General features: G+C 38.2%; 1 protein-coding gene across 8 annotated transcripts in view; it reads right to left on the bottom strand.

Moving 5' to 3' along the window:
• The window catches only part of AUTS2 (activator of transcription and developmental regulator AUTS2), a 1,153,944-nt gene that overhangs the window by 599,936 nt on the left and 527,567 nt on the right, over positions 1–26,441 (bottom strand). For 7 of the 8 annotated variants that reach the window (XM_070566472.1, XM_070566469.1, XM_070566474.1 and 4 more), the window contains one exon: positions 9,959–9,994. The exons of the other annotated variant lie outside the window; for it this stretch is intronic. In XM_070566472.1, the coding sequence (XP_070422573.1) occupies positions 9,959–9,994 (36 nt within the window). The remainder of the gene's footprint in view (positions 1–9,958; positions 9,995–26,441) is intronic. 8 annotated transcript variants of the gene reach the window in all.

The following is a 26,441-nucleotide window of genomic DNA, read 5'->3' as shown; positions in this document are numbered from 1 at the left end:
ATTTACCTGTCTGCTCCCTCTGGGATTGTCAATGCACTTTGCTAAAGCCTTTACTGCATCATCTCTATGATCAACAGGATATATTAGCTATTGAGCAAAATGAGCCTACAGCTTCAATATTTCTTTGTGCTAACTTAATAACACAAATATAAAACATTATTCATTATTAATTTCAAAGAAAGGTAGACTTGGTCACTCAAACAAAATCTGGACTTCTTTCAATGCTGACCCTGAAGAGTCTTCATTAAGGAGTAAGAGGACTATGGCCTCCCGTGCCCGTAGTTCAAGGGACAGTGAAGAAAGGCAGCAAAACCAATTGAAAGCACTGGTCCCACAGTGCTTACTTACACCTAAGTGGCAGACAATTAGGTGTAAGGTAGCTAGAATCATGGATCTTGACATATTTCACCAATGGCCCTTTAGCAATTACCTAATCCAGTAGCTGATAAAATCTTCTTTCTCCAAAATGATTTATTTTCTCCAAATCTGAAGAGCAAGGGAGGCGGGCTGAGAGCACAGGAGACCAGTCCGAGGGTTATTTCCCCACATCCATCAGAAGCACCTGGGTTTTCATCTTATCCCCTTAAGTAGAGTTTGCAATAGCCAACAATATAGATTCCTGTAGATAGCAAATATTTAAAAATACTTAGCCTATTCCCTCATATAAATGCTGAGAAAACGAGAGTGTTAAGGGATTATAGGCAACTGGAGACACTAATTGATCCTTTCTCATCTGATATTCTGTTACCAAATTTTCAATTCCCTTGCACTGAATGAGAAGTTGAAGCTAAAAATGGCGTAAAGACAGAAGACAACTTCCACACTGTGAGCGTGAAGAGTCATCCCATTGTAGAGATTCTACATGTGATTAAATGTCTGCTGATCGGAATTTAACTTGCAATGTTCACTTAATCAGGGTGTGTTGCTTATGGCTCAATGATCCCCTTCCCAAAACTACAGTGTTAACAACCAATCAAAAACATGGAAAAAAGAGTAACAATTGGAGATGGAATACAGAATTATATTTTTGGTCTAAGGTCCTTGAAATTAGAGAGTTTATCTATGACTACGTGGAAGAGTCTGTCAGAAAGTAGATACTTAGTTGAGGTATAAATCAACCCTCCAGCGTAATAAAGATTAAGTCTGTGGTTCCTAACCTCACAAAACCCCTACTAAAGTGTAGGTTCTGGTTTCGTACTTTATAGGAGACAAATACCGTTCAGGGTAGTATTTTAAAGGTTATAGTTAAAAAATGTGTAACTGTTTACCGTTAGGAAGAGCAACTGACTGTATTTGCCTAGATGTTTCTGCATAGTACACAGGTACTTTCAAAAGCATTAGTAACGTACTACATTTTAAGTTGAGTGATGGGTTCCAAGGTTTTTGTTTTACTACTATAACCAAAACAACATATTCACACCAAATATTTTTTGTGTATTACATATTACATAATAAAACATTTTAGTACTCATTTTGGATACAGAATAGGCCTCTGAGGCCAATGTGTCACATCTACTTCGGTGACTCTTTGGGTAATTGTTAGGGGTCACTCAGGGAAATTACATCTACAACCACATCTCAAAGATATTTTGTGATAGGCATAAAGCTGAATCTCAAGGACATACTGAAGTTCTTACAAGGTACTACTTCTTTTTTATATGTATTAATATAAATTTAAATTTGGGTGGCAATGATTTGTTTTCCCTGTTATTTTGGTCACCTCTTTAAACTATCACTGAAGATATATATGCACTTAAATTTTGAACTACCTAGTCTAACTTTCAAACTGATTATCTTTATAAAATTGAATTTCTTCTCCCTGGGATTCCTATTCCAAGTAAAAGAAGCATGATAGCCATCAATCCTTGATTTAACATCTCTCATTTTTAACAGGTCAGTAAGTCAAGTTTGGGTCTACCTATAAACCATCTCCTTCCCACTTAACAAACTCCCTTCCCAGCTTAGTTCCACATTCACTGTAATTAACCAACCTAACTTCGACCTTTTTCCAGAAATGTGATACAGTCAAACCAATTCCTTACTATGATGCTATTTCTCTGCCCTCTTGTTTTTGCTGCTCCCTCTGCCTCAAACTTTGTTCAACCTTCTCCTTATCTGTTGAAAATCTAAACATCCATCAAATTCTGCACAACTTAAGCCTCCTACAATTAACCGACCCAACAGATACTCCCAGGTGCCCTACTAACACTTCTCATAGGTCTGATCAGTTTCCCTTGTATCAAATTCAACTATGTACCCTGGTCTTGACACCCAAGCTTAAATCTCATTTATCTTAGGAATTAAGAATAGATGTTTAATATACACTTGAGAGTTAAAATGAATTGAACTCTCCATCTGGTGAACTGTTTCCCAACTCAGTCTTTACCAATAATCCCAAATGCCCCAATAATAACTGGATACCCCTGATGGGATTCTAAATGGAATTAAGATTTTAAAAAATATTTCCATTATAATGGAAACTTGTCAGTAAGTAATGTCCAGTATTCATTAACTCGGAGCTAATTACTAATAAATATAAATGTTAGAGTCTTATTTGAGAGACGTGTTAAGAATACTTAGCATTATTTATCTTAAATGTAAGTAATCAACAGGTTATGAATGACTATTTGAATAACAAAATTTTCTCCCAGCATTACCACAAGTAGTGGCAGGCGGGGAGGAAGAAGACTTTCTTCTGCTTTGGATGGGGATGCAGTCGACGCTAAGTTGATGTATCTGCACTTCTACAGTTAAAACCCATAGGAACATTATAAACAATGCTACGTTCTCTGCAGAGCCCAAATCTGCTTACTTAAATACAACGTGCCAGAAATATTTAAAAGCATCATAAAGGAAGGAAAGGATCTGGGTTTACAGTAAACTAAATGCCTTGAGAAGGGCCAGGGCCTATCATATTTATAACCCACACCTAGAACAGTGACTGACAGAGAAGGTGCTTAAAACTTACTGAAAGACAAGTCAGAAGTGTCTGTTTAGTGAAAAGCTGAAACATCAGGAATGAGACAAGGATGCTCACTCTTACCACTTTTATTCAACATAGTACTAGAAGTCCTAGCTAGAGCAATTAGGCAAGAAAAAGAAATAAAAGGCATCATCCAAACTGGAAAGGAAGAAGCAAAATAATCACTATTTGCAGATGACATGATATTATATATGAAAAATCTAGAGACTCTACCAAAACAACTGTTAGCACTAATAAACTAATTCAGTAAAGCGGCAGGATACAAAATCAATATACAAAAATCTATTGCATTTCTATACACTAATAATCAACTACCAGAAAGAGAAATTCAGAAAACAATCCCATTTACAACTGCATCAAAAAGAATAACATACCTAGGAAAATTAGGATTTAACTAAGGAGGTGAAAGGCCTGTACACTGAAAACTGTAAGACACTGATAAAACAAAATCAAGAAGACACAAATAAATGGAAATATATTCCATGTTCATGGACTGGAAGAATTAATATTGTTAAAATGTCTATACTATCCGAGGAAATCTACAAAGTCAATGCAATCCCTGTCAAAATTCCAATGGCATTTTTCACAGAAGTAGAACAAACAATCCTAAAATTTGTATGGAACCACAAAAGACACCAATTAGCCAAAGTAATCTTGAGAAAGAACAAAGCTGGAAGCATCACACTCTCTGATTTCAAATTATATTACAAAGCTGTAGTAATCAAAACAGTATGATATTGGCATAAAAATAAGCACATAGATCAATGGAAGAGAAGAGAGAGCCAAGAAATAAACTCACACATACATGGTCAATTAATTTACAAAGAAGCCAGGAATATACAATGGAGAAAGGACAGTCTCTTCAATACATGGTGTTAGGAAAACTGAACAGCTACATGCAAAAGTATAAAACTGGACCACTACCTTACACCATACACAAAAATTAACTCAAAATGGATTAAGAAGCTGAATGTAAGACCTGAAACCATAAAACTCCAAGAAGAGAACATAGGTGCTAAACTCCTTGACATTGGTCTTGGCAATGATTTTTTGGATCTGACACCAAAAGCAAAGGCAACAAAACCAAAAATAAACAAGTAGAACTACCTCAAACTAAAAGGCTTCTGCACAGCAAAGCAAAACATCAACAAAACCAAAAGAAAACCTACTGAATGGGAAAAAATATTTACAGATCATATATCTGATAATATCCAAAATATATAAAGAACTCATACAGTTCAATAGAAAAAACCAAACAATGCAATTAAAAAATGTGCAGAAGATCTGAGTAAAAATTTTTCCAAAGAATACTTACAGATGGCCAAAAGACTCATGAAAAGATGCTCAACATCACTAATCATCAGGGAAATGAAACTCAAAACCACGACAGGGCCGGCCTGGTGGCGTAGTGGTTAAGTGCGCACGTTCGGCTTCAGTAGCCCGCGGTTTCTCAGTTCGGATCCCGGGTGTGGACGTGGCACCACCCTGGCACGCCATGCTGTGGTAGGCGTCCCACATATAAAGTGGAGGAAGATGGGAGTGGATGTTAGCTCAAGGCCAGTCTTCCTCAGCAAAAAGAGGAGGATTGGCAGCAGTTAGCTGAGGGTTAATCTTCCTCCAAAAACGAAAATAAAAAAAAAAAACACAACGAGAGATCACCTCACTCCTGTTAGAATGGCTATTATCAAAAAGACAAGAAATAACAAGGTGTTGGAAAGGATGCAAAGGAAAGGGAACCCTCGTGTAGTGTTGGTGGGAATGTAAATTGGTGCAACCACTATGGAAAACAGCATGGAGGGTCTTCAAAAAATTGAAAATACAACTACCATATGATCTAGCAATTCCACTTCTGGGTATTTATCCAAAGACAATGAAAACACTAACTCGAAAAAATATATGCACCCCGATATTCACTGCAGTATTATTTACAATAGCAAATATATGAAAACAACTAAAGTGTTTATCCATAGATGAATGGATAAAGAAAATACCGTATACATCCAATGGAGTATTATTCAGCCATAAAAAAGAATAAAACCTTGCAGTTTGCTACAACACAGATGGACTTGAGGGTATTGGCTAAGTGAAATAAGCCAGACAGAGAAAGACAAACACCATATGATCTCACTCATTTGTGAACTCTAAAAAGCACACATACACACTCACAGATATAGGTGAAATGGGTGAAGCGAATCAAAAGGTACAAACTCTCAGTTATAAAATAGATATGTCATGAGGATGCAATGTAAAGCACAGCGAATATAGTTAATGATACTGTATTGCATATTTAAAAGTTGCTAAAAGAATAGATCTTAAAAGTTCTCATCACAAGAAAAAAATACTTTGTAACTATGTATAGTGATGGATGTTAACTAGACTTACTGTCATGATCAGGTAGCAATTATACAAATATTGAATCATTATGTCATACACCTGAAACTAATATAATATTGTATGCCATTTATACCTCAATAAAAAAATTAAAAAGAAGTTCACGTTTAAAGAAAGGCTGATCTATTAAATAAACAATTATGTAAAAAAACAAAAAAGGCCTGATCTTTTGAAAGAAACTCATTCCATCTTCACTTAATAATAAAATCCACTCTGAGATTTAAAGAGAAGCAACTACAGTTATACAGAATATCACAAATCAGTTTTGTGAGTTATACAAATTACAGCAAAGAAAAACAGGAGCTATTTCAAAGGCCTATAGTCAAAAACTTAGAACGGAGCAAAGAAGTTAATTCTTTTATGACCTTATAACTCTGAATAGAAAGCCACAGGTCAATATCTTGCACATATTGCTTGTTACCAGCACTATCAACACAACTTCTTAAGTAATTCAACTGCACAGGAAAACAGTTAATTACACAAATCCCATTTTAAGATGTGTACCACTACACAATTTCCCTTTATTATATAATGTAGTAGTTCTAATCACAAGGTAGAAGTAGCTTGGTTTCCTTGATAACCTTAAAGTGCATCTATCATTAGATGTGATCCAATGCATGATATGAAAATTATTAGCTGAGAACCATTAAGAAAAATCTCTGGATCACTGGAGTTTACAAAAGCAAGATCCAAGTTATTTGAGACTATGGGTCTAAGACACTTAAGAGTCAAACCTAGAAGAAGGCTGAAAATTATCCAGAGAAGCAGGCAGGACATGTCAGCTGAATAAAGGTTTCCTTTATACCAGGGTTGAAGTTCAGCCTGATAAGTAACTCACTCCTACCCCAATGGTAGCTCCCAACTACTGGTATACAGAGTCAAATGCTTGTAAAGAATGAGTCCAGATCTTTCATATGATGACACACCAGATCACTGGCAACCATGAGATGTTTTTACTAGTCTTTTCACTCTATTGCCTTTAGTTACTTCATTTAGGTATGCCAGGGCATCCACTTTTCTTTTTGGTATCAGAGAGCAGCAAGCATGTGACAAAACTTCATATAATCTGAATATGTTGAACAGGTCTTTCTTAACCTCCCAGCCCAACCCCAAGACCTAGACAAATTAAAGGGAACAACCATAATTTGTCAACAGCCTATAGATAGTTAATTCCAACATCATTGTTATCATAGAGGATCATAAAGAGTGAATTCCTTATTTGTTTTATGTTCACATACAGAATAAATTGGTACACATCTGATCAAACAAAATCCTAGGCTTCTGAGAAAGCTACAAGAATGAAAGGAAAATAAAATATTCCTATTCTACAGTCACAAATTACAAAATTTACTTTCATATCATTACTTTTTGGTGGTAATTCTCTATCACCACAACATTGCACAGCCACTTAATGAGACCAAGATAATTCCATCACACACCGTAGTGGGAATAACATAAGACAACATTTATTATTTACTATTATCAAGTGCTGTTCTGTGTGCATGAAATATCTTATCCCATTTAATATCCACAACTCTATTAGGTAGGTACAGATGAGGAAACAGACTCAGAAACATCAAACAACTTGCCCAAGGCGTACAACTAGTCTTAAGCTCATTCTGTCTCTAGGTTCTTAATTATCTGCTATGCATAATAAACTTCAGATTCATGTATAAGAAGAGACTACAGCCAAAAACATTTAAACTGAAAAGAATGTGTTCACTGTATTAATGTTTTTTAAAAAAAGAAAAAATCCTACACACTCCAACAAGTTTTAGTACTCTTGCCAAAAAGAAAAAGCAAATAGATTCCAACTAGACTATACTTCCATTTATATTTAGAGTATGAGCTGTGCATGAGTCTGTAATGAATATATATATGTGCGTGTCTGTGTGTATAACACTCACATTATTCAAAAGCTCCCAAAAATGTGAAGTTTGTTCCAATCCTTCTCTATTTTGTCTACTTTAAGAATTCTTTGCAATATGCTTATGTAAATACTGATTTTAGCTGCTGTTCTCATTTCTCAAATCTTCAGCTTATAAATGGATTGGAAAAGTGACAGACCTAAGCAGACATCTTTGGAACACAAAACCAAGGATATAAACAAATATAACTAAATCAAAAATAAAGACTTCTTCAAAACCTTTAACTTATCACTACCAATAAATGAAAAGAACTAAAAGAAAGTAGAACATAGTGTGTGTGTATGTACATACACACACACATGCATATACTCAGGTGGGTATCTATTTTATTAGAATACACAATGGTCAACATTTTACCTTAGTTCATTAAAAACTCTACAGGAGCATAAAAGCTAAATGAAAGAAGATTCTGTAGTTAGAGTAATGTTGGGGCATGAGACAGTATTTAAGAAAATAGTTCCAGGTTGTTAAACCGAAGAGGTGAGTGCCTTCAGTTTTCTTATGCCAGAATTCACATTATGGTTCAATTGCATTAATAGCTCATTAACTCTGCAGGTGATTTGCCTTTGTCCACACTTGAAAGAGATGCTGAAGAGAGTCAAAGAATCAGCATTCCACTTACCTGATGGTTAGCCTTCATTACAGACAGAGGTAAAGGCTATTACAGCACCACAAATCATAAAGCACAGTACAAAGAATATGTAGGCATGAAAACACTATAAGTTGTGAATATACTATTTCCACTCAAAAGTGTGAAACTCAGAGACGTTGAAATTAGCACCTGAAATTAAGTATTACGTGTGATATTGTTAGAATGAAAACTGAAATAGAAGACTTTTTGATGAGGACTTGGCAATCCTATCAATGCATTTTGCACTCTGATATAATAATCATATTATTGGAAACACATTCTAAGTTGCACATTTTTGTCATAGTTGAGAGCCGAACATACATCTGGTATGTATCTTCTCCATGTAAGCTAGTAATACTACAGACTTTTTTATATAAGCAAAGTAATACCAAGAATAATTTTACCAAAATAAGGCAAAACATTTATACTCACCCAACACTGTGTAAATGTAAAAACTATTTAAGACTCATAATTGCAAAGACTCTTTATTCATAAGAGTGTATTATCAGAGAATTAGAATAAACATTCCCAGAAATGGAAAAATAAGTGACAAAAAGCTTAATAAAATTCTCGCTGTTTCTAGACATGACCTTCAGAATGATCATATTGACAATAAAAAAAATACTAGAATGTTCAGTCTGCAAGTCATCAAGGGCTAAGTTAGGTGCTTTGGCCTTGTTCTGCTGAAGAAAGCAGAGAGAATTTAGCTTTTGGATAGAGAATAGACATTGGTAGTCTCCAGATTTTACTTCCAGCATCTCAACCCACATTCAGCCTGGTGTGAAAAGATGGCAGATGGGATGACTTCTGTTATTTCGACTGCTGAAGCAGAATACTGCTTCAGCATCCTGCCTGTTTCTGTAAACATGAATATTCAGCCACAATAAGGAGCAAGGATAAGCGCGCTGACTGTATTAAGCAGGTACCAAAAATTCTTTATCCTTTTTCTCCTCATATCATCGATTAAGACCGAAAAAAAAAAATCAACATTCAGAAAATGTCATTTCTACCAACCTCGAAAAAGACTTATTATTCAATGAGATTATGCTGGCTTTCATATATTTAATGTAAATGTATGGAGGGAAATGTGTAGGCAGAAGAAAACCACAGTAATTGGCATTTTAGAGGGGAAAAATTTCAAGGTAACTAAACTGAACCAGTAATTATTTTCGACTTTATTTTATACTCATGATTTCATTATTTTCTCCGAAAATGTTGAGCAGGTATTAAGAGTATATCAGTGTTCACGATTTAAAACACAAATCCAATTCCTTTAAATTTCACAACAAACCTCTACACTGGCATATTATCCTGTTGTGTAAATAATGCCTATTTGTAACTCTTTTTTGCTTATATCTTGGAAGGGATTAATGAATCCAAAAAGGATAATTTTGCTATAAATAAAAGAAACAGTGATAATATCTCTATGAGAAATATTGTGATATTCCCTAAGGTATGTTACCATCTCTACCCCTCCCAAAAGACAGAGAATAAGGTCTAGAAATAAAATACACCTATATTTGCTAAAATGAGGAGTTTAGTAATTGCTGAAAGAAAATCTAAAGGCCACCTATTAAACACCACATCTCATCAAAATAAAAAAAATGGCAATTCATTGTAAATGGTGGGAATTTCTTCAAGAAACCTTATAAGTGAATAAATACCTCAATGCATAATTTGAATTCCACCCTCCATGTCACTTCTTTCTAAAAGACAACTATGTAGGAAGGTGGCATGAGCCATCAGTTTTCCCTGTATCTCCCTCCTCTCACGGCCAGGTAAGGAGCAAATGTCCCGGGTGCCAGGAACCAGACACACATCTCAGACTTACTTATGATCCCAAGGGCCCAGCAAGTTTTATATTTTAAAAATAAGAACAATTGTTAACAGAACGATGGATATCAGTCTGCTCTTTAGGACTGAGAGGGAATTTCTTCGATATTTTCCACATCCTAATGAGCATACATTATAGAAGTAAATCAATGCCAATGCAAGGCACACATGTGGAAGTAGAGATAAACTTACGAAGTAGCCTGTTCCCAAGCTGGAAGGAGCTGAACTCTGCAATAAAGCATAAAGACAAAGTGGAAAATCAGCAATGGCTTTTAACACGTTCCAATCCACACAGCTCATTACCAGCCCTTTGCAGGCTTTTCATCACTACATCACATAAGCAGTGTATGCTGCCCCTTGTCATCTGCTACTGATACAAATACTGTGTTGCTTAATTTTCCCCTTTACATCTCTCAACAACTCAGAGATGCTAACGTGCTATTTACTGAATTCCAAGCTTCTGCAGTGGACGTAATTGCCAATTTATTTGACAGGCAGCTGAGTAATGAATTAATGATGGCATTTCGTCCTGCACTGAGACTAAACAGACATGCATCAGCCTGCCTCCCTGACTTGCTGACATTCAATGTCCTGGTCTCAAGCTACTCAGTTTTGTGGCCACAAAGGGGCAGGCAAGAGGAAAAAGCCCAGACTGACTTGAAAATAAAAAGCCCAGTGGGTTTGGATGACTTTTCCAGTGTATGACCTACTTGCCAGTGTATTCCCTAAAGGCGCCAGTTAGTACACACAGAGTGCTTTACAAAAATGAGACATTTTGTAAACAGAATTAGTAGACTAAAATGCAAAGAATGTGTGGGTAAAGGGAAGCACTGAAAGGCACCATTTTTCTGAAGGTTTTAGTCACAAAAATTATCAATTTAGGCTTCTGGAATTCTGACACACAACGAACTAAAAAAAACAATAATTCTGAAAGGTACACCGGGCATCTCTTCTTTGGAGAAAGAGGCCGAAAAAAGAACTTGGTTTGTGTTGTAAACTTGTCTGTGATTAGTTCTTGTTTGTATGTTTCTTTTTTTTCTAAAACCTCTCATTACAAATTCTTTAATTTTTCGTGTCCCCTTCATGAACAAGAGAGGACACAAATGAGCTTGAAACAAAAAGAATGCTACTGCTGAGGCAGTCTTCAGGTCTCAGCGAGGCGTCCTTGTACCAGCAGGGCCTTCTCACTGACTAGCTTGGGTCAGGTGTTACACCTTCCTGGAGTGGCCTGACTTTCACTCTGATGCAATGATTACTCAGTTGAGCTGTAGCTCTTTCACCTAAATGTCCTGCCCCTGCTCTGCAAACTAGAGGCAGCAGAGACCATCTGGTTTACTCATCATTGCTTCTCCAGAGCCTAGGACAACGTCTTGCACACATTTAATAAGTATTTATTGAATTAATGTCTAAATAAATGAATGAATGAATTGTACAGGGGAAATTAAGGCTTAGACAAATTTAACATTTCCAAAAGTATAGTAGATATGATTCTTCTTGATTTAAACTGGTTTTGAGAAGGAAATATAGTCCTGTGAGCACAAACAGCATACACATCAAACAAGGATAGTGTGCTCCAGGACATTCCTAAATGCAATTCCCAAAGCAAAACTTTCTTCACCTCAGTGTTTCAGACAAGCTCAGGAGAATGAAGTATGATAGATGTGTGATTCTGCACTTTGGACTTGCTTTAAAAAAATCGTGCTGCATTCTTGATCCCATAAATGGTATGTAAGGAGGTCCAAAGAAGTCATGGAGACAGCTTCTCATAGCATTGATTAGCCATGTGACAGCATCATCTGTTTTCAGCACCAAGAGCCCTCCATGGAGCAGAGAGGCAAAAGCCAAGTTAGATCTCCACCAGGCTGGAGTCATGACTCTGGGAGGTAAACTCATTTTAGGATGAATTTCTCAGAGAAAATAAGATACTAGTTTATTTCAGGGTTTTTTTCCCCTTTCCTGCAAATGTATTCTATCCCAGAAGCAGAAGTTCCCCCTCAAGACCCACCTCCCACCCGCATGTACATATCATCTTTTTGTATACCAAAGAAAATGACATCCTTCAGGTCTCAGAAAGCTCTGTTATACTCATTTTGCATATATATTGTACATTACTCAGGGAGCTGGGTGGAGAAGAGGGCTTTGTTGTGCATATTTGTTCTGGCTATTGTTTATGCAGGTCTGACTGAATGAGGGAACAGTGGGTATCATTTCAATTTCTGATGTCAACATCAAATTACTTATTTAATTTCATGCCTGGCGAAGCATTGTATAGCTACACGCAGAATCATTTCACTTCATTTGTTATGCTGTGTTTTCGTGGCGACTGGCTTGCCTTCCAACTGACAGCTTTAATTACGACATGAATTTGATTGCACTGCCGAGGAATTAACATAATGCAACAAAGCATTTAAGCACCCTGCCTTAAAATACTCCCCCCTACACACACACATACACATGCACATGCACAGAGAGACACATGAAGGAACAGTGACACTAGATCCTCAAGTACATTAAAGGTCCACTCAGGTTTCAGCATGTGCTAGAAAGCATACAGAACTTAGAGTCAGAGGGTACCCACAGCTGCGAACCCACTGTACTCACCATATTTTCTTTGAATAGGAAAAGATTTGTGGCACTAATATGTGATTTCTACACTTGGCAAAGAACTTTGTAGAAAAATCCTTCTAATCTACTTTGTCAAATGTCCACGGCATTGACGTTTCCTCCCTTTATTTTCCCTCCTCCACCATATTTTTCTTGGCCAAGTGCCAGCTCCCTTCAATCACAGCTAGAGAATTTGAACAGAAACAACATCTCTGAAACAAAGAGATTTCTCCTTCCAGTTCTACAACCCCAAGAATCTGGCTATGACCTTGTATTCAGTGGTCACCCTGGTCACCAATAGAACTTCCACCATCAGATACAGGTAACAGAAGTTTTGAGACCAACAACAGGGCAGGAGTCAGGGTTTCACTGATAGCTCACAATACACACTATATCCCCGGTCCTTGCTATCCAAAAGGCCCAGAAGAGTCTTGGTCATGCATGCCTAATCTAAATTTGTATCTAAATATAGCAGAAAATATTTGATAGCTTTAACAGTTTTCCAAGTCAAAAATTCCATAAACACCTCAAACCATGGGCAACACCAAATTATGCTACAAAAATGGAATAAATGTTTATAAACAGCTTTTTATTGTTCGAAATGTGTTATGTTAGTTACTTATTTACCCATGTGCATTTAGGAATTGGTACTGCTTTCTCATGTTACAGGAAGAGACAGACACCACGAGGTAAAGGCCTAGGAAAGCAGACAGGTGGTGACGCCCTCACCACCGAACCATCTAATGGAGTCAAGTTGGTTTCAACTTTCTATGTTTCCCTAGTCAATTTCTAATGAGAAGAAGGGTCTTCCATTTTTCTTGCTTGAAGAGAGAAGGCAAACTCTGTCCAAGCAAAACAGCCTTAGAATCCAGAAAAGGCTGTGAGTCACACCGAGGCTTGAAAAACGAAAGGGTGTTTTTAAAGAATGAACAAACAGGATGTCACCAAGATGGGGGAGTGAGTAGTCTTCTTTGTCTCTCCCCCTTCTAATCTACAAATAATTGGACATTCATCGGTTAACAAAGGATATCCGTATAGCATCTCAGGACGCCTGAGAGACCTGTGCTGCTACACATCAGTAGGCAGATGGACTTCCCCCCGGGAGGAGGTGGAGATAGGTGAAAACGCTCCAATGCCAGATCCCCGGACAGCCTAGTACCTGCAAGCAGCTTTCTTCCAGTGGACACCCCCATAGCATCGCCATGCACCAAGGGTGGGTGTGTGCATGCACCGGCGGAGCGACAGTGGAAACTGGTGACTACAGCCCTACCTAAGCCCCCTGCAATTACCCCAGGACCAGGGGGAAACTCCACAGTCCTGCACCAGCAGCAGGGAAAGCTTCTACTCATCATTAGCAGAGAGGCTCCACCCAGCATTCAGAATGCTGGGAGGCTCCCGAAGAAGAGGATCCTGGGCAAGGCAGCAGCACACCAACCGCCTCTGACTCATGGACTCCGGCTGTATCCCAGAGCGGGCAGGGGCACCCAGAGATCCCGTGGGCATGGCCGGGGGCTAGGTGGAGCTCCAGCGACCTGGCTCTGCAGCCCAGAGGGACACTCCATGGGCCCGCACCAGTGGCAGGGAAAGCCTCTACTCAGCGTTAGCAGAGAGGCTCTGCCCAGCATTCAGAACGCTGGGAGGCTCCGGGAGAGGAGGATCCCAGGCAGCGCAGCAGCCCACCAGCCTCTGACTCATGGACTCCTTCTGTGTCTCAGAAGGGGCAAGGGAGACCCAGCGATCCCGTGGGCATGGCCCAAGGCTGGGTGGAACTCCAGCGGCTTGGTTCCATGGCCCAGAGGGAAAATCCACAGTCCCACAGCAGCCACGTGAAAGCCTCTGCACAGCACTAGTGGAGAGGCCCTGACCAGCAATCAGAAGGCTGGAAGGCCCTGGGGCAAAAGTAGCACAGCTAGGTGAGCTAACCACAGACTGCAGAAGATACCCATAGCTCTGCTGTGGCCTACAGTGGACAAGTGATATCTTGTGGGAACTGACAGTGACGGAGCTGCAAATATAGGTGATCCTGCTCCCGGTCACTGGGAAAGCCCATAACACTGCTGCAGATCCTAAGGAGGGAGCGTGTCTAGGTGGTCTGCAACAGTAGGCACCAGCAGCCTGAGGACCCATTGCGATTGCCACCACAGCTGACAAGGGACCCCACAGGACCACTGTGACTACGAGAAGGGGCCCAGGTCCAGTAAGCAACAGCTGACAGGGTTCCTGGTCGGTGCAGTCTAAGCAGCTGCTCCCCAGCCACACCAGTAGAAACAAGTGGAAGCAGTAATTAAACTCTATCTCTATGCGGAGGCACAAATCCACGACATCAAGCAGTATAAAAAAATATACTAAATCTCCAGAACAGAAGCAAAATGACAAGTACCCAGAAAACAATCTCAAAGACAATGAAATCTATAACATAAATGACAATGATTTCAAAACAGCCATTATTAAAAAGCTCACTGACTTAAAAGAGAATTCAGATAGACAACTCAATGAGTTCAGGAGCTATGTCACAAAAGAGCTTGATACTATAAAGAAGAACCAGTTAGAAATACTGGAGATGAAGAACACAATGGAAGAGATTAAGAAAAATCTGGACTCTCTGAACAGTAGGTTTGATAATATGGAGGACAGAATTAGCAATTTGGAGGATAGGAATATAGAAATGCTGCAGACAGAGGAGGAGAGAGAACTAAGACTAAAAAGAAATGAAGAAACTCTCAGAGAATTATCTGACTCAATTAGGAGATGCAACATAAGGGTTATAGGTATACCAGAGGGAGAAGAGAAGGAGAAGGGGGCAGAAGGCCTGTTCAAAGAAATAATGGCTGAGAACTTTCCAAACTTGGGAAGAGAGATGGAACTTCATGTGACAGAAGCCAATAGATCTCCAAACTTTATTAATGCAAGAAGACCAATCCCAAGGCATATAGTAGTGAAGCTAGAAAAAGTCAATGACAAACAGAAAATATTAAGGGCAGCCAGGCAGAAGAAAATAACTTACAAAGGAAATCCCATAAGGCTATCAGTAGATTTCTCAGCAGATACCTTACAGGCTAGAAGAGATTGGAATGAAATATTCAAAACTCTGAAGGACAAAACCTGCAGCCAAGAATACTCTACCTAGCGAAAATATCCTTCAAATACAATGGAGAAATAAAAACTTTCCCAGATAAACAAAAGTTAAGGGAGTTCATTGCCACAAAACCTCCTCTTCAAGAAATGCTCAGGAAGAACCTCATACCTGAAAAATCAAAAGAAGGAAAGCGGTTACAAAATCCAGAACAAAGGAGATAAGCAGAAGGACAATAACAGAAAGTAGCAGCTCTCCATCAGAACAGGTTAGCAAAAGTTAAATAAAACATTAAAGATAAACAGAACAGAAACACCAAGAATAAATATAACCTAGTCATTTTAACCATAAACTCACAACACAAAAAAGAAGAGAAAAAGAAATCTGACAATAACAACCTAGAAAGGGAAGAGAAAAGGGATGGAACATTTTAATTTGAGGAAATAAGAGCCTATCAGAAAAAGGATTATCTCATCTACGAGATGTGTTATACAAACCACCTGGTAACCACTAAACAAATAACAAGAATAAAGTCACAAATTACAAATAAGAAGAAAGCCAATACAGAAATTTACCTACTTGAATTAGGAATCCAAAAATCATGGGACAAGAAACAAAGGAAATGCAAAAGAACCGGAAAACAAGTAATAAAATGGCAGCAGTAGGCCCCCAGGTATCAATAATCACTCTAAATGTAAATGGATTGAACTCTTCAATCAAAAGACACAGAGTGGCGGGATGGATCAAAGAACAAGATCCAACAATATGCTGCCTCCAGGAAACACACGTCAGCTGCAAATACAATATTGCAATACTGCAAAAGACAATATTGGAAGACAATACTGCAAGCTAATAATGAACAAAAGAAAGCAGGTGTTGCCATACTTATATCAGACAAAGTAGACTTCAAAGCAAAACAGATAAAGAAAGCCAAAGAGGGGCAGTATATAATGATAAAAGGGACACTCCACCAAGATGACATAACACTTATAAATATATACGCACCCAACACAGGAGCACCAAAATTTGTAAAGAAACTATTAACAAAGCTAAAAGGAGACATCAACAACAATACAATAATAGTAGGGGACCTCAACACCCTATTAACACCAATGGATAGATCATCCAGACAGAAAATCAACAAGGAAATTATAGAATTAAATGAAAAATTAGACCAGATGGACTTAATAAATATATATAGAACACTTCATCCAAAAACAGCAGGTTACACATTCTTCTCAAGTGCGCATGGAACATTCTCAAGGATAGACCATATCTTGGGAAACAAAGCAAGCATCAATAAGTTCAAGAGGGTTGAAATAATATCGAGCATCTTTTCGGATCATAATGTTATGAAACTAGAAATCAACTACAAGAATAAAGCTGGGAAAGGACAAAAATGTGGAGACTAAACAACATGCGACTGAACAAACAATGGATTATTGAAGAAATTAAAGAAGAAATCAAATATTATCTGGAGACAAATGAAAATGAAAACACACCATACCAACTTATTTGGGATGCAGCAAAGGCAGTGCTAAGGGGAAAATTCATTGCAATACAGGCTCACCTAAATAAGCAAGAAAAATCTTACATAAACCACCTCAAACGACACCTAAGAGAATTAGAAAAAGAAGAACAAACAAAGCCCAAAGTCAGTAGAAGGAGGGAAATAATAAAAATTAGAGCAGAAACAAATGATATTGAAACAAAAAAGACAGTAGAAAGGATCAATGAAACAAAGAGTTGGTTCTTCGAAAAAATTAACAAAATCAATAAACCCTTAGCCAGACTCACAAAGAAAATAAGAGAGAAGACTCAAATAAATAAAATTAGAAATGAGAGAGGAGAAATCACTACAGATACCAAAGAAATACAAAGGATCATAAGAGAATATTATGAAAAACTATATGCCAACAAATTGAACAACCTAGAAGAAATGGATAAATTCCTAGACTCATATAACCTCCCCAAACTGAATCAGGAAGAAATAGAGAATCTGAATAGACCAATCACAAGTAAAGAAATAGAAACAGTAATCAAAAACCTCCCCAAAAATAAAAGTCCAGGACCAGACGGCTTCTCTGGAGAATTCTACCAAACATTCAAAGAAGATCTAATACCTATCCTTCTCAAACTATTCCAGAAAACAGAGGAAGATGGAGCACTCCCTAATACATTCTATGAAGCCAACATCACCCTGATCCCCAAACCTGAAAAGGACAACACAAAGAAGGAAAACTACAGGCCAATATCACTGATGAACATAGATGCAAAAATCCTCAACAAAATTTTGGCAAACCGAATACAACAATACATCAAAAAGATTGTACACCATGATCAAGTGGGATTTATACCAGGGACACAGGGATGGTTCAACATCTGAAAGTCAATCAACGTGGCTCACTACATTAACAAAATGAGAAACAAAAACCATATGATGATCTCAATAGAGGCAGAGAAAGCATTCGACAAGATCCAACAACCATTTATGATAAAAACCCTCAATAAAATAGGTATAGAGGGAAAGTACCTCAACATAATAAAGGCCATATATGACAAACCCACAGCCAACATCATACTCAACGGACAAAAACTGAAACCAATCCCTCTCAGAACAGGAACAAGACAAGGGTGCCCACTTTCATCACTCTCATTCAACACAGTACTGGAGGTTTTGGCCAGAGCAATTCGGCAGGAAAAAGAAATAAAAGGAATCCAAATAGGTAAGGAAGAAGTAAAACTCTCACTGTTTGCAGATGACATGATCTTATATATAGAAAACCCCAAAGAATCCACAGGAAAACTATTAGAAACAACCAACAGCTACAGCAAAGTTGCAGGGTATAAAATCAACATACATAAATCAGTAGCATTTCTATACACTAACAATGAACTAACAGAAAAGATCTCAAGAACTCAATCCCATTCACAATCGCAACAAAAAGAATAAAATACCCTGGGATAAGTTTAACCAAGGAAGTGAAAGATCTATACAATGAAAACTACAAGACTTTCTTGAAAGAAATCGATGACAACATAAAGAGATGGAAAGACATTCCATGCACATGGATTGGAAGAATAAACATAGTTAAAACGTCCATACTACCTAAAGCAATCTACAGATTCAATGCTATCCCAATCAGAATCCCAATGACATTCTCTACAGAAATTGAACAAAGAATCCTAAAATTCACATGGGGCAACAAAAGACCCCGAATTGCTAAAGCAATCCTGAGAAAGAACAACAAAGCTGGATGCATCACAATCCCTGACTTCAAACCACACTACAAAGCTACAGTTATCAAAACAGCATGGTAGTGGTACAAAAACAGGTGCACAGATCAAGGGAACAGAATTGAAAGCCCAGAAATAAAACCACACATCTATGGACAGCTAATCTTTGACAAAGGAGCTGACGGCCTACAATGGAGAAAAGAAAATCTCTTCAACAAGTGGTGCTGGGAAAACTGGACAGCCACATGTCAAAGAATGAAAATCGACCATTCTTTTTCACCATTCACAAAAATAAACTCAAAATGGATCAAAGACCTAAAGATTAGGCCTGAAACAATAAGTCTTCTAGAAGAGAATATAGGCAGTACACTCTTTGACATCAGCTTCAAAAGAATCTTTTTGGACACCATAACCCCTCAGAAGAGGGAAACAATAGAAAGAATAAACAAATGGGACTTCATCAGACTAAAGAGCTTCTTCAAGGCAAGGGAAAACAGGATTGAAACAAAAAAACAGCCCAATAATTGGGAAAAAATATTTACAAGTTATTTATCTGACAAAGGGTTAATCTCCATAATATATAAAGAACTCACACAGCTCAACAACAAAAAATCAAACAACCCAATCACAAAATAAGCAGGGAACATGAAGAGACATTTCTCCAAAGAGGATATAAGGATGGCCAATAGACACATGAAAAGATGCTCATCATCACTAATCATCAGGAAAATGCAAATCAAAACTGTACTAAGATATCACCTTACGCCTGTTAGAATGGCAAAAATATCCAAAACCAAGAGTGACAAATGTTGGACAGGCTGTGGAGAAAAAGGAACCCTCATACACTGTTGGTGGGAATGCAAACTGGTGCAGCCGCTATGGAAAACAGTATGGAGATTTCTCAAAAAGTTAAAAATAGAAATACCTTATGACCCAGCCATCCCACTACTGGGTATCTGTCCTAAGAACCTGAAATCAGCAATTCCAAAAGTCCCATGCACTCCTATGTTCATCGCAGCATTATTCACAATAGCCAAGTCATGGAACCAACCTAAGTGCCCAGCAACTGATGATTGGATAAAGAAGATATGGTATATATATACAATGGAATACTCCTCAGCCATAAAAAAGGACAAAGTCGTCCCATTCACAACAACATGGATAGACCTTGAGGGTATTACGTTGAGTGAAATAAGCCAGACAGAGAAAGATGAACTCTGTATGACTCCACTCATAGGTGGTAGTTAACATATGGACAAAGAGAACTGATCCGTGGTTATCAGGGGAAAGGGGGGTGGGGGGAGGGCACTAGGGGTGAATTGGTGTACCTACAACATGAGTAATAATAATGTAAAACTGTAATTTCACAAGGTTGTTAACCATCATAATCTTAATTAAAGAAAAAAAATATCCACACTTCCTAAAGCAATCTATAGGTTCAATGCAATCCCTATCAAAGTTCCAACAACATTTTTCACAGAAATAAAACAAAGAATCCTAAAATTTATATGGAACAACAAAAGACCGTAATAGCCAAAGGACTCCTGAGGAAAAAAAGAACAAAGCTGGAGGTATCACACTCCCTGATTTCAAAATATACTACAAAGCTATAGTAAACAAAATAGGATGGTACTGGCACAAAAACAGACACAGATCAATGGAACAGAATCGAAAGTCCAGAAATAAACCCACACATTTATGGACAGCTAATATTCGACAAGGGAGCCAAAAGCATACGATGGAGAAAGGAGAGTCTCTTCAATCAATGGTGTTAGGAAAACTGGACAGCCACATGCAAAAGAATGAAAGTGGACCATTCCTTTACACCATGCACAAAAATCACCTGGATCTTATTACGTAGCAAAGGAGAGCTTTCTTACACACACACTCTGCCTCAATCTCCAAGGTACTACGAGCCGCAAGAACAGTAATAGGAGGCACAGTTGAAAGACATTTTCCAGGAAGGAGAATGTTGCTACTGTCATTCAAGACTGCAAGTGGATATTCATTAAATACTCATTCTACTCCTACTCACTGCCCCCCATCTGACTTTCTTTCCATCTCTGTCACTAAGCTATCATTGAAGCTACTCATTAAACTCATGAAGTTAACATTTCTATTTTAACAGCTTACCTACAACAAGGGATTTTTAAAATTGATTATCCGTCTAAAATAGATGTGCCCCTATTCATTAGAAATCTACACAGAGAGACCATGGCTACTATTGCAGCTCCCTGACTACAGCATGGATGTGTACTCCATCCCTAGATGAGGATGTGTGCTCTGACCCTAGGACTAATTTAAACAGGATATTTAAAATTCTTCCAAATCACCAACTGTGTCTGACATCACTACCTACCCAACTCCAAGTTATGCTTTTCTCTCTTGGGAGTAAACAGCAGAAGGATTAAGCCAGGAAATCACATGGCCAAGTAACATTTTTTGCAAAGGTCACAAAACAAACTCATTGTTAGATTTTCTGTAGTGTTTTAGAAAACAATGACAAAAGAACCTTAAACCTTAATCCTAAGAAATGTGCCTTGGAGATAAGATTTCTTATAGCTGATAAAGATGCAAAATATATTTGAATGGGAATTACTACTAGGGGAATTCAAGTAAAAATGGGGCAACAACTTGTAAAAAGCATCAGGTAAGGAAATGGTTACTTTCAGCTTCAGTTTTCAAGCCTCTGTTATAACCCACTTCGAGTTTGTCACCAGCTCTCATGGATACTCAACTGACTTCTGGTTCTTCCTCTGATTTGATTCTTGCTCTCCTCTTTATCTGCAGTTCTTCATATAAAAAGCAAAGTAAACACTTTAAAGTAAAAATTGTAACACTATTCCTTTTAACATCTTGCAGTGGCTTTTTAAATAATAACCTATAGTGAGTTGAATAGTGTCCCTCTAAAATTCATGTCCACCTGGAACCTCAGAATGTGATTGTGAGGGGTAATTTTATGCATCAACTTGACTGGGCCACTGAGTACCCACACATTTGGTCAAATGTTATTCTGTGAAGGTGTTTTTGGATGAGTTTAACATTTGAATTGATGACTAAGTAAGGCATACTGCTCTCCCTAATGTGGGTGGCTCTCATCTTCTCAGTTGAATAGAACAAAAGGATGACCATCAGAATAAGAGGGGATTCCTCCTGTCTCACAGTCAAACTAGGAATAACAGTTTTTTCCTACCTTCAAACTCAAACCGAAACACTGACTCTTCCTGGGTCTTGAACCTTTCAGTCTTTGGACTGGAATTACACCATCAGCTCTGCTGAGACTCAGGCCTTGCACTCAGATTGGAACTAAGCATTGGCTCTCCAGCTTGCTGAGTGCCAATCTTGAGATTTGTCAGCCTCCAAAACTGTGTATATCTATACAAACTGTTGGTTCTGTTTCTCTTGAGAACCCTGACTGATATAACGACCTTGTTTGGAAATAGGGTCTTTGCAGATGTAATTAAGTTGAGGTAATACTGGGCCCTAAATCCAACAACTGTTCTCCTTATAAGAAGAGGAGAAGATACACAAAGCTACAAAAAGAGTAGAAGGCCACATAAAGATAGAGGCAGACATTGGATTGTTGTAGTCATTAGCCAAGGAATACCAAGGATTGCCAGATGCCACTAGAAGCTAGAGAGGAAAGGAAGGATTCTTCTCTAGAGCCCTTGGAGGGATCATGGCCCTGCTCACACTTTAATGTTGGACTCCCAGCCTTGAAAACTACAAGATAATAGATTTCTGTTGTTTTAAGCTACTCCGTTGTGGTCACTAGTTCCAGAAGCCCAGGGAACCACTACAATATCTAACCTCCTTACCATAGACTAGAAGATATTATGGGATCAATCTCTGTGCTCATTCTCTGTACTCTAGCCACAATGTCCTATTTTCTTTCCCTCAAACATGTCATGCTTGCTCCGACTCAGGGCCTTGAGCTTGTTCCTATTGCACAGAATGTTCTTCCCACAGATCTTCACAGGGCTATCTCTTCTTCTTTATTCAGGCTTCTCTTCAAAAGTCACCTATTCAGAAAAGCCTTATCCAAACACCCTAAAGTAGCAATACACACCCTTGCACCTCTCATTACTGTTTTGTTTACTTCATAAAATGTATTATATCAAAAATATATTACATAAGAGAGTAATATGAAATAATATATACATTTTATTATTTGCTAACAGTTTTGTTGTTTGCCTTCCCTCAACAGAATGGAAGCTTCATGAGGGCAGAGGCTTCATCTTATTCACCATTCAACCTCAAGCACCCGGAACTATACCTGACACATAAAACGTGTCTGATAAATATTTCTGGACAACCAAAACAATGACTTATCTTGGAAAATATATAAATATATAGTACAGGAATGGAAAAAAGACACAAACGAGCTGTTAGGGAAAAGGAAAATCTGGCACAAATAAATAAAGATAAAAAGGAGAAAGATAATATCGAGTCCTTCACAGGTCTGGACTAGATTTTCTTAAATATGGTGAACTTCATTGATGGTGTGGCCCGTGTCTGTTTCTTCCTTACTAGCAGCTAGTGAACCTGGCACAGAGTGAAACCTCAATAAAGGTCTGGAGGGAGGGTGGGAAGAAGGGAGGACAGGAGAGATGCTTGCATGGATGGGTGAAGGACAGCATAGTGGGATAAATAAGTCAATAAAACCCCAAAATCTGGGAGCTTTGAGGTAGGAGACAGGGTATCTCAAGAAGAAGTAGAAGAAATGCCTCAACTGTGATCATATTAAGTGAACTATAAACAGCTACAGAACTAAAGATTAGAGAACTGTTTAGCACAAGACATGCCAGAATTTAATCTCTTTTCACTATTTTCTGAAATTTTTGAATTCTTTCAAAGTCTGGAACACTTAAGAAGTATTAAACATTTTTCTGCCTTCTCATAACTAAAAACCTGACTCAAACTTTCGGAGAGCAACTAGAGTCATATCCATATACTCATTTGAATAAAGCATTAAAAGATTTTACTTCCACAGGGGGGTGGGGAGAGTTTGCTAGAGGAAGTGACATTAGGGCTGGTAGAATAAAAGAAAAAGAAAAAAAGGGAAGGAAACAAAAGAATAAACAAAGGTAGGAAGATTTTAAAGTACATATTATTCAAGAAAAAAACAATGGTTCAGAGGGACTAAGTATAAGGTACAAAGATGGGGAAGTAGAGGGAGAGAGAGAAGATGAAGTAGCTTCACACTTGTGGAGGGCTCTGCGAATAATCCTCACGAGCGCAGACTTTGTCCAGAATATCTCAAGACAGTTTAATTGTGAGCTCTGACTCTCAGAAAAGCTACTGTGGAAGCACTGTAGAGCACAGTGCAAAGGAAACAGAGACAGGGCAGGTGAAATCATTGAGAGGCTACAGGAATCATACGTGTAAGAAATAGCGAGGGCATCTGAAGCATCAGTATAGCCAAGGAGAAGACAATTGTACCCAAACACCTCTTCAGAAATAAAGTCAGCAGATCAAGGAGAGTGACTAAGTGGACAGGAGAAGTAAGACAGAGGAAGGAACAGACCTTGACTTTGAGGATACAAGCTCTAGGATCCAATATTGGGACAGGGAAATAAGAGGGACAGTTGGGGGTTGAGAAAAATAGGTAAGGAGACATAGGATAATGAGGATTTTACTCTGAGGCAAGACTTGTGTTTGTCATGATTGAGATAAGCAGGTCTTAGCAAGTTGACAGCTACAAGGGAATTCAAATTAAAAAGGGTAGAGAAGGCTCCTAAGGGAAGTTCTAAATCTGAAGCAAAAAGGAAATATTGTTGAACACAGAGGATATGCCAAAAACTGTGCCATGTGATTCAAATGTAATCTTTAAAGGAGATCTACAAGGCAGCTGAAATTATCCCCATTTCACAGATAAAGAAAACAAGGCTTAGAAAGATTAAGTTGCTCAAGGTCACACAGATAACAAATAAACTGCTATTAAAACTTAGCGTGTCTGTAATGAATGCCCAGGACCATTTTATAATTTGGGGCTTTGTTTTATCTACTAAGTTTATAAGTAAATTTAGCCACTAAGTTTTGACAACTTCCTCAGTCACAAAATTCTGCATAAGTCAGATGCAATAATTTCCCCCTTGAAAAACTTATCTTGAATATTTATATATTCTTATTCTCCTTAACTTTCTCCTTAGTGACTAAACAAATTACTGTCTCCTTGATGTGGACAAACTGAAAGTCCTTGTACACAATTATTCACACCTGGCAATATGGTTTAGAAATATGTAATTGAGAAAAGGCAAGCACATTTGGACTTTAAGCTTTACCCATGAGTCAAATATTCTTTATTCTTACTATTTTTGCCTGTCTGATTCAAAATAACAAAGCTGAAATAATACAGTATCTTGATTAGCTGTACTTGAGAGTAAGTCTCAAGTGCCAAAGCTTCTAAAAATATCACTAAAAGTGAGCAGAAGACTTACAGGAATTTGTATCTCAGCTGAAAACCCAGTAGTGGACATGATGGACTAACAGGGACTGAAAATACGCTCCCATGTTAGCAGCTTAAGTAGACAAAATGTATTTAAAAAGGGGTTTTAGAAATGAGGCAGTAGGCAGTGCAGGACAGCGATCTTAGAGAGAAGGGAAACAAATAGGAGGACCCTTACAATTGCCCCCAGCTTACTGCCTGGAGAGAGTTTTCACGCCACCAGAGGGTCGGGGGGTGGGTGGGAGATGATCCAGGTGGAGACCAGAAGTATCCCTGAGTTGAAAAGGAGAGTTGATAATCAGGGGAAGCCAAGGCAGCTGAAATTTGCAAATCAGAGGATGGGAGAGAAGAGAGCTTCAGAGAGAAAGAATCATGAAACCTGCAGGAGGTTGCCCTCTAGTCTTCACCTGAGTCTACAGGAGCACATTTGTGGGAGGCAAGGAAAACAAGCACTGGAAGGAGCAGGTAGAACAATTCCCAGAGCTCACACGGCAGAGAATAGTTGGGATTCCCACCAGTCACAGTGGAAAAACCTTGTAATACATCAGGAATTAGGCAGAGTATTCAGTACAGGGGAAAAATTAGCTCTAGACTAAAGGCTGTTCTGGTTCCACTCAGGAAAGCGTGAAAGCAAACCTCAGAAAAATCAACTATTTTCAAGTGATGTAACTGCATCTCAGAATAAAACTCACGAATATTTATAGAAACCAGAAATATCCAGCACCCAACAACGAAAAATTCACGAATGTGAATTTTCAACGAAAAATTTGAATGTTTGGCATTCAAAAAAACATTGTCAGGCATGCAAAGAAGCTGGGAAATACAATCCGTATGGGGAGAAAAAGCAACTAATAGAAACAGACTCAGAAATGACATACATGACACAATCAATAGATAAGAGCATTAAAATAGTTATAAAAAAGTATTTTCCATATGATCAAGGAAGTAAATGAAAGCACAAGCATGGTAAGGAGAGACATGGGAAATATTCTAAAAAACAAACCACTGGTGGTCTTTGACTCCATGTCCTCCTTCTCTGACAGTCACTAATTCCCTTTGAAAGAAATGGGGGCATCTTCATTCTTTAAAATACTGTGTGGGTAGGTGATGCCCTCGTATCCAAAAGAATCATTCTGTGGCTTGACTTGTCGAAAGGCTTCATCTCAGCAGATGTTAGACTACAAGAGCTCTGAGGGAAGACTGCAGCCTCAGAATGCTGGTGTCAAGGAAAGCAGTTGCTGGAGGTTTGCTCACGTCTCACTAAACGCCAACTAATGCTTCTTTCTCTTTTTTATTTTTTTTGGTCATTTCTA

The sequence above is a fragment of the Equus przewalskii genome, chromosome 12, assembly GCF_037783145.1.
Source record: "Equus przewalskii isolate Varuska chromosome 12, EquPr2, whole genome shotgun sequence".
Classification (NCBI taxonomy): domain Eukaryota; kingdom Metazoa; phylum Chordata; class Mammalia; order Perissodactyla; family Equidae; genus Equus; species Equus przewalskii.
The sequence above is the reverse complement of the archived record's forward strand: the minus strand, read 5'-3'. Positions and strand labels throughout refer to the sequence as shown.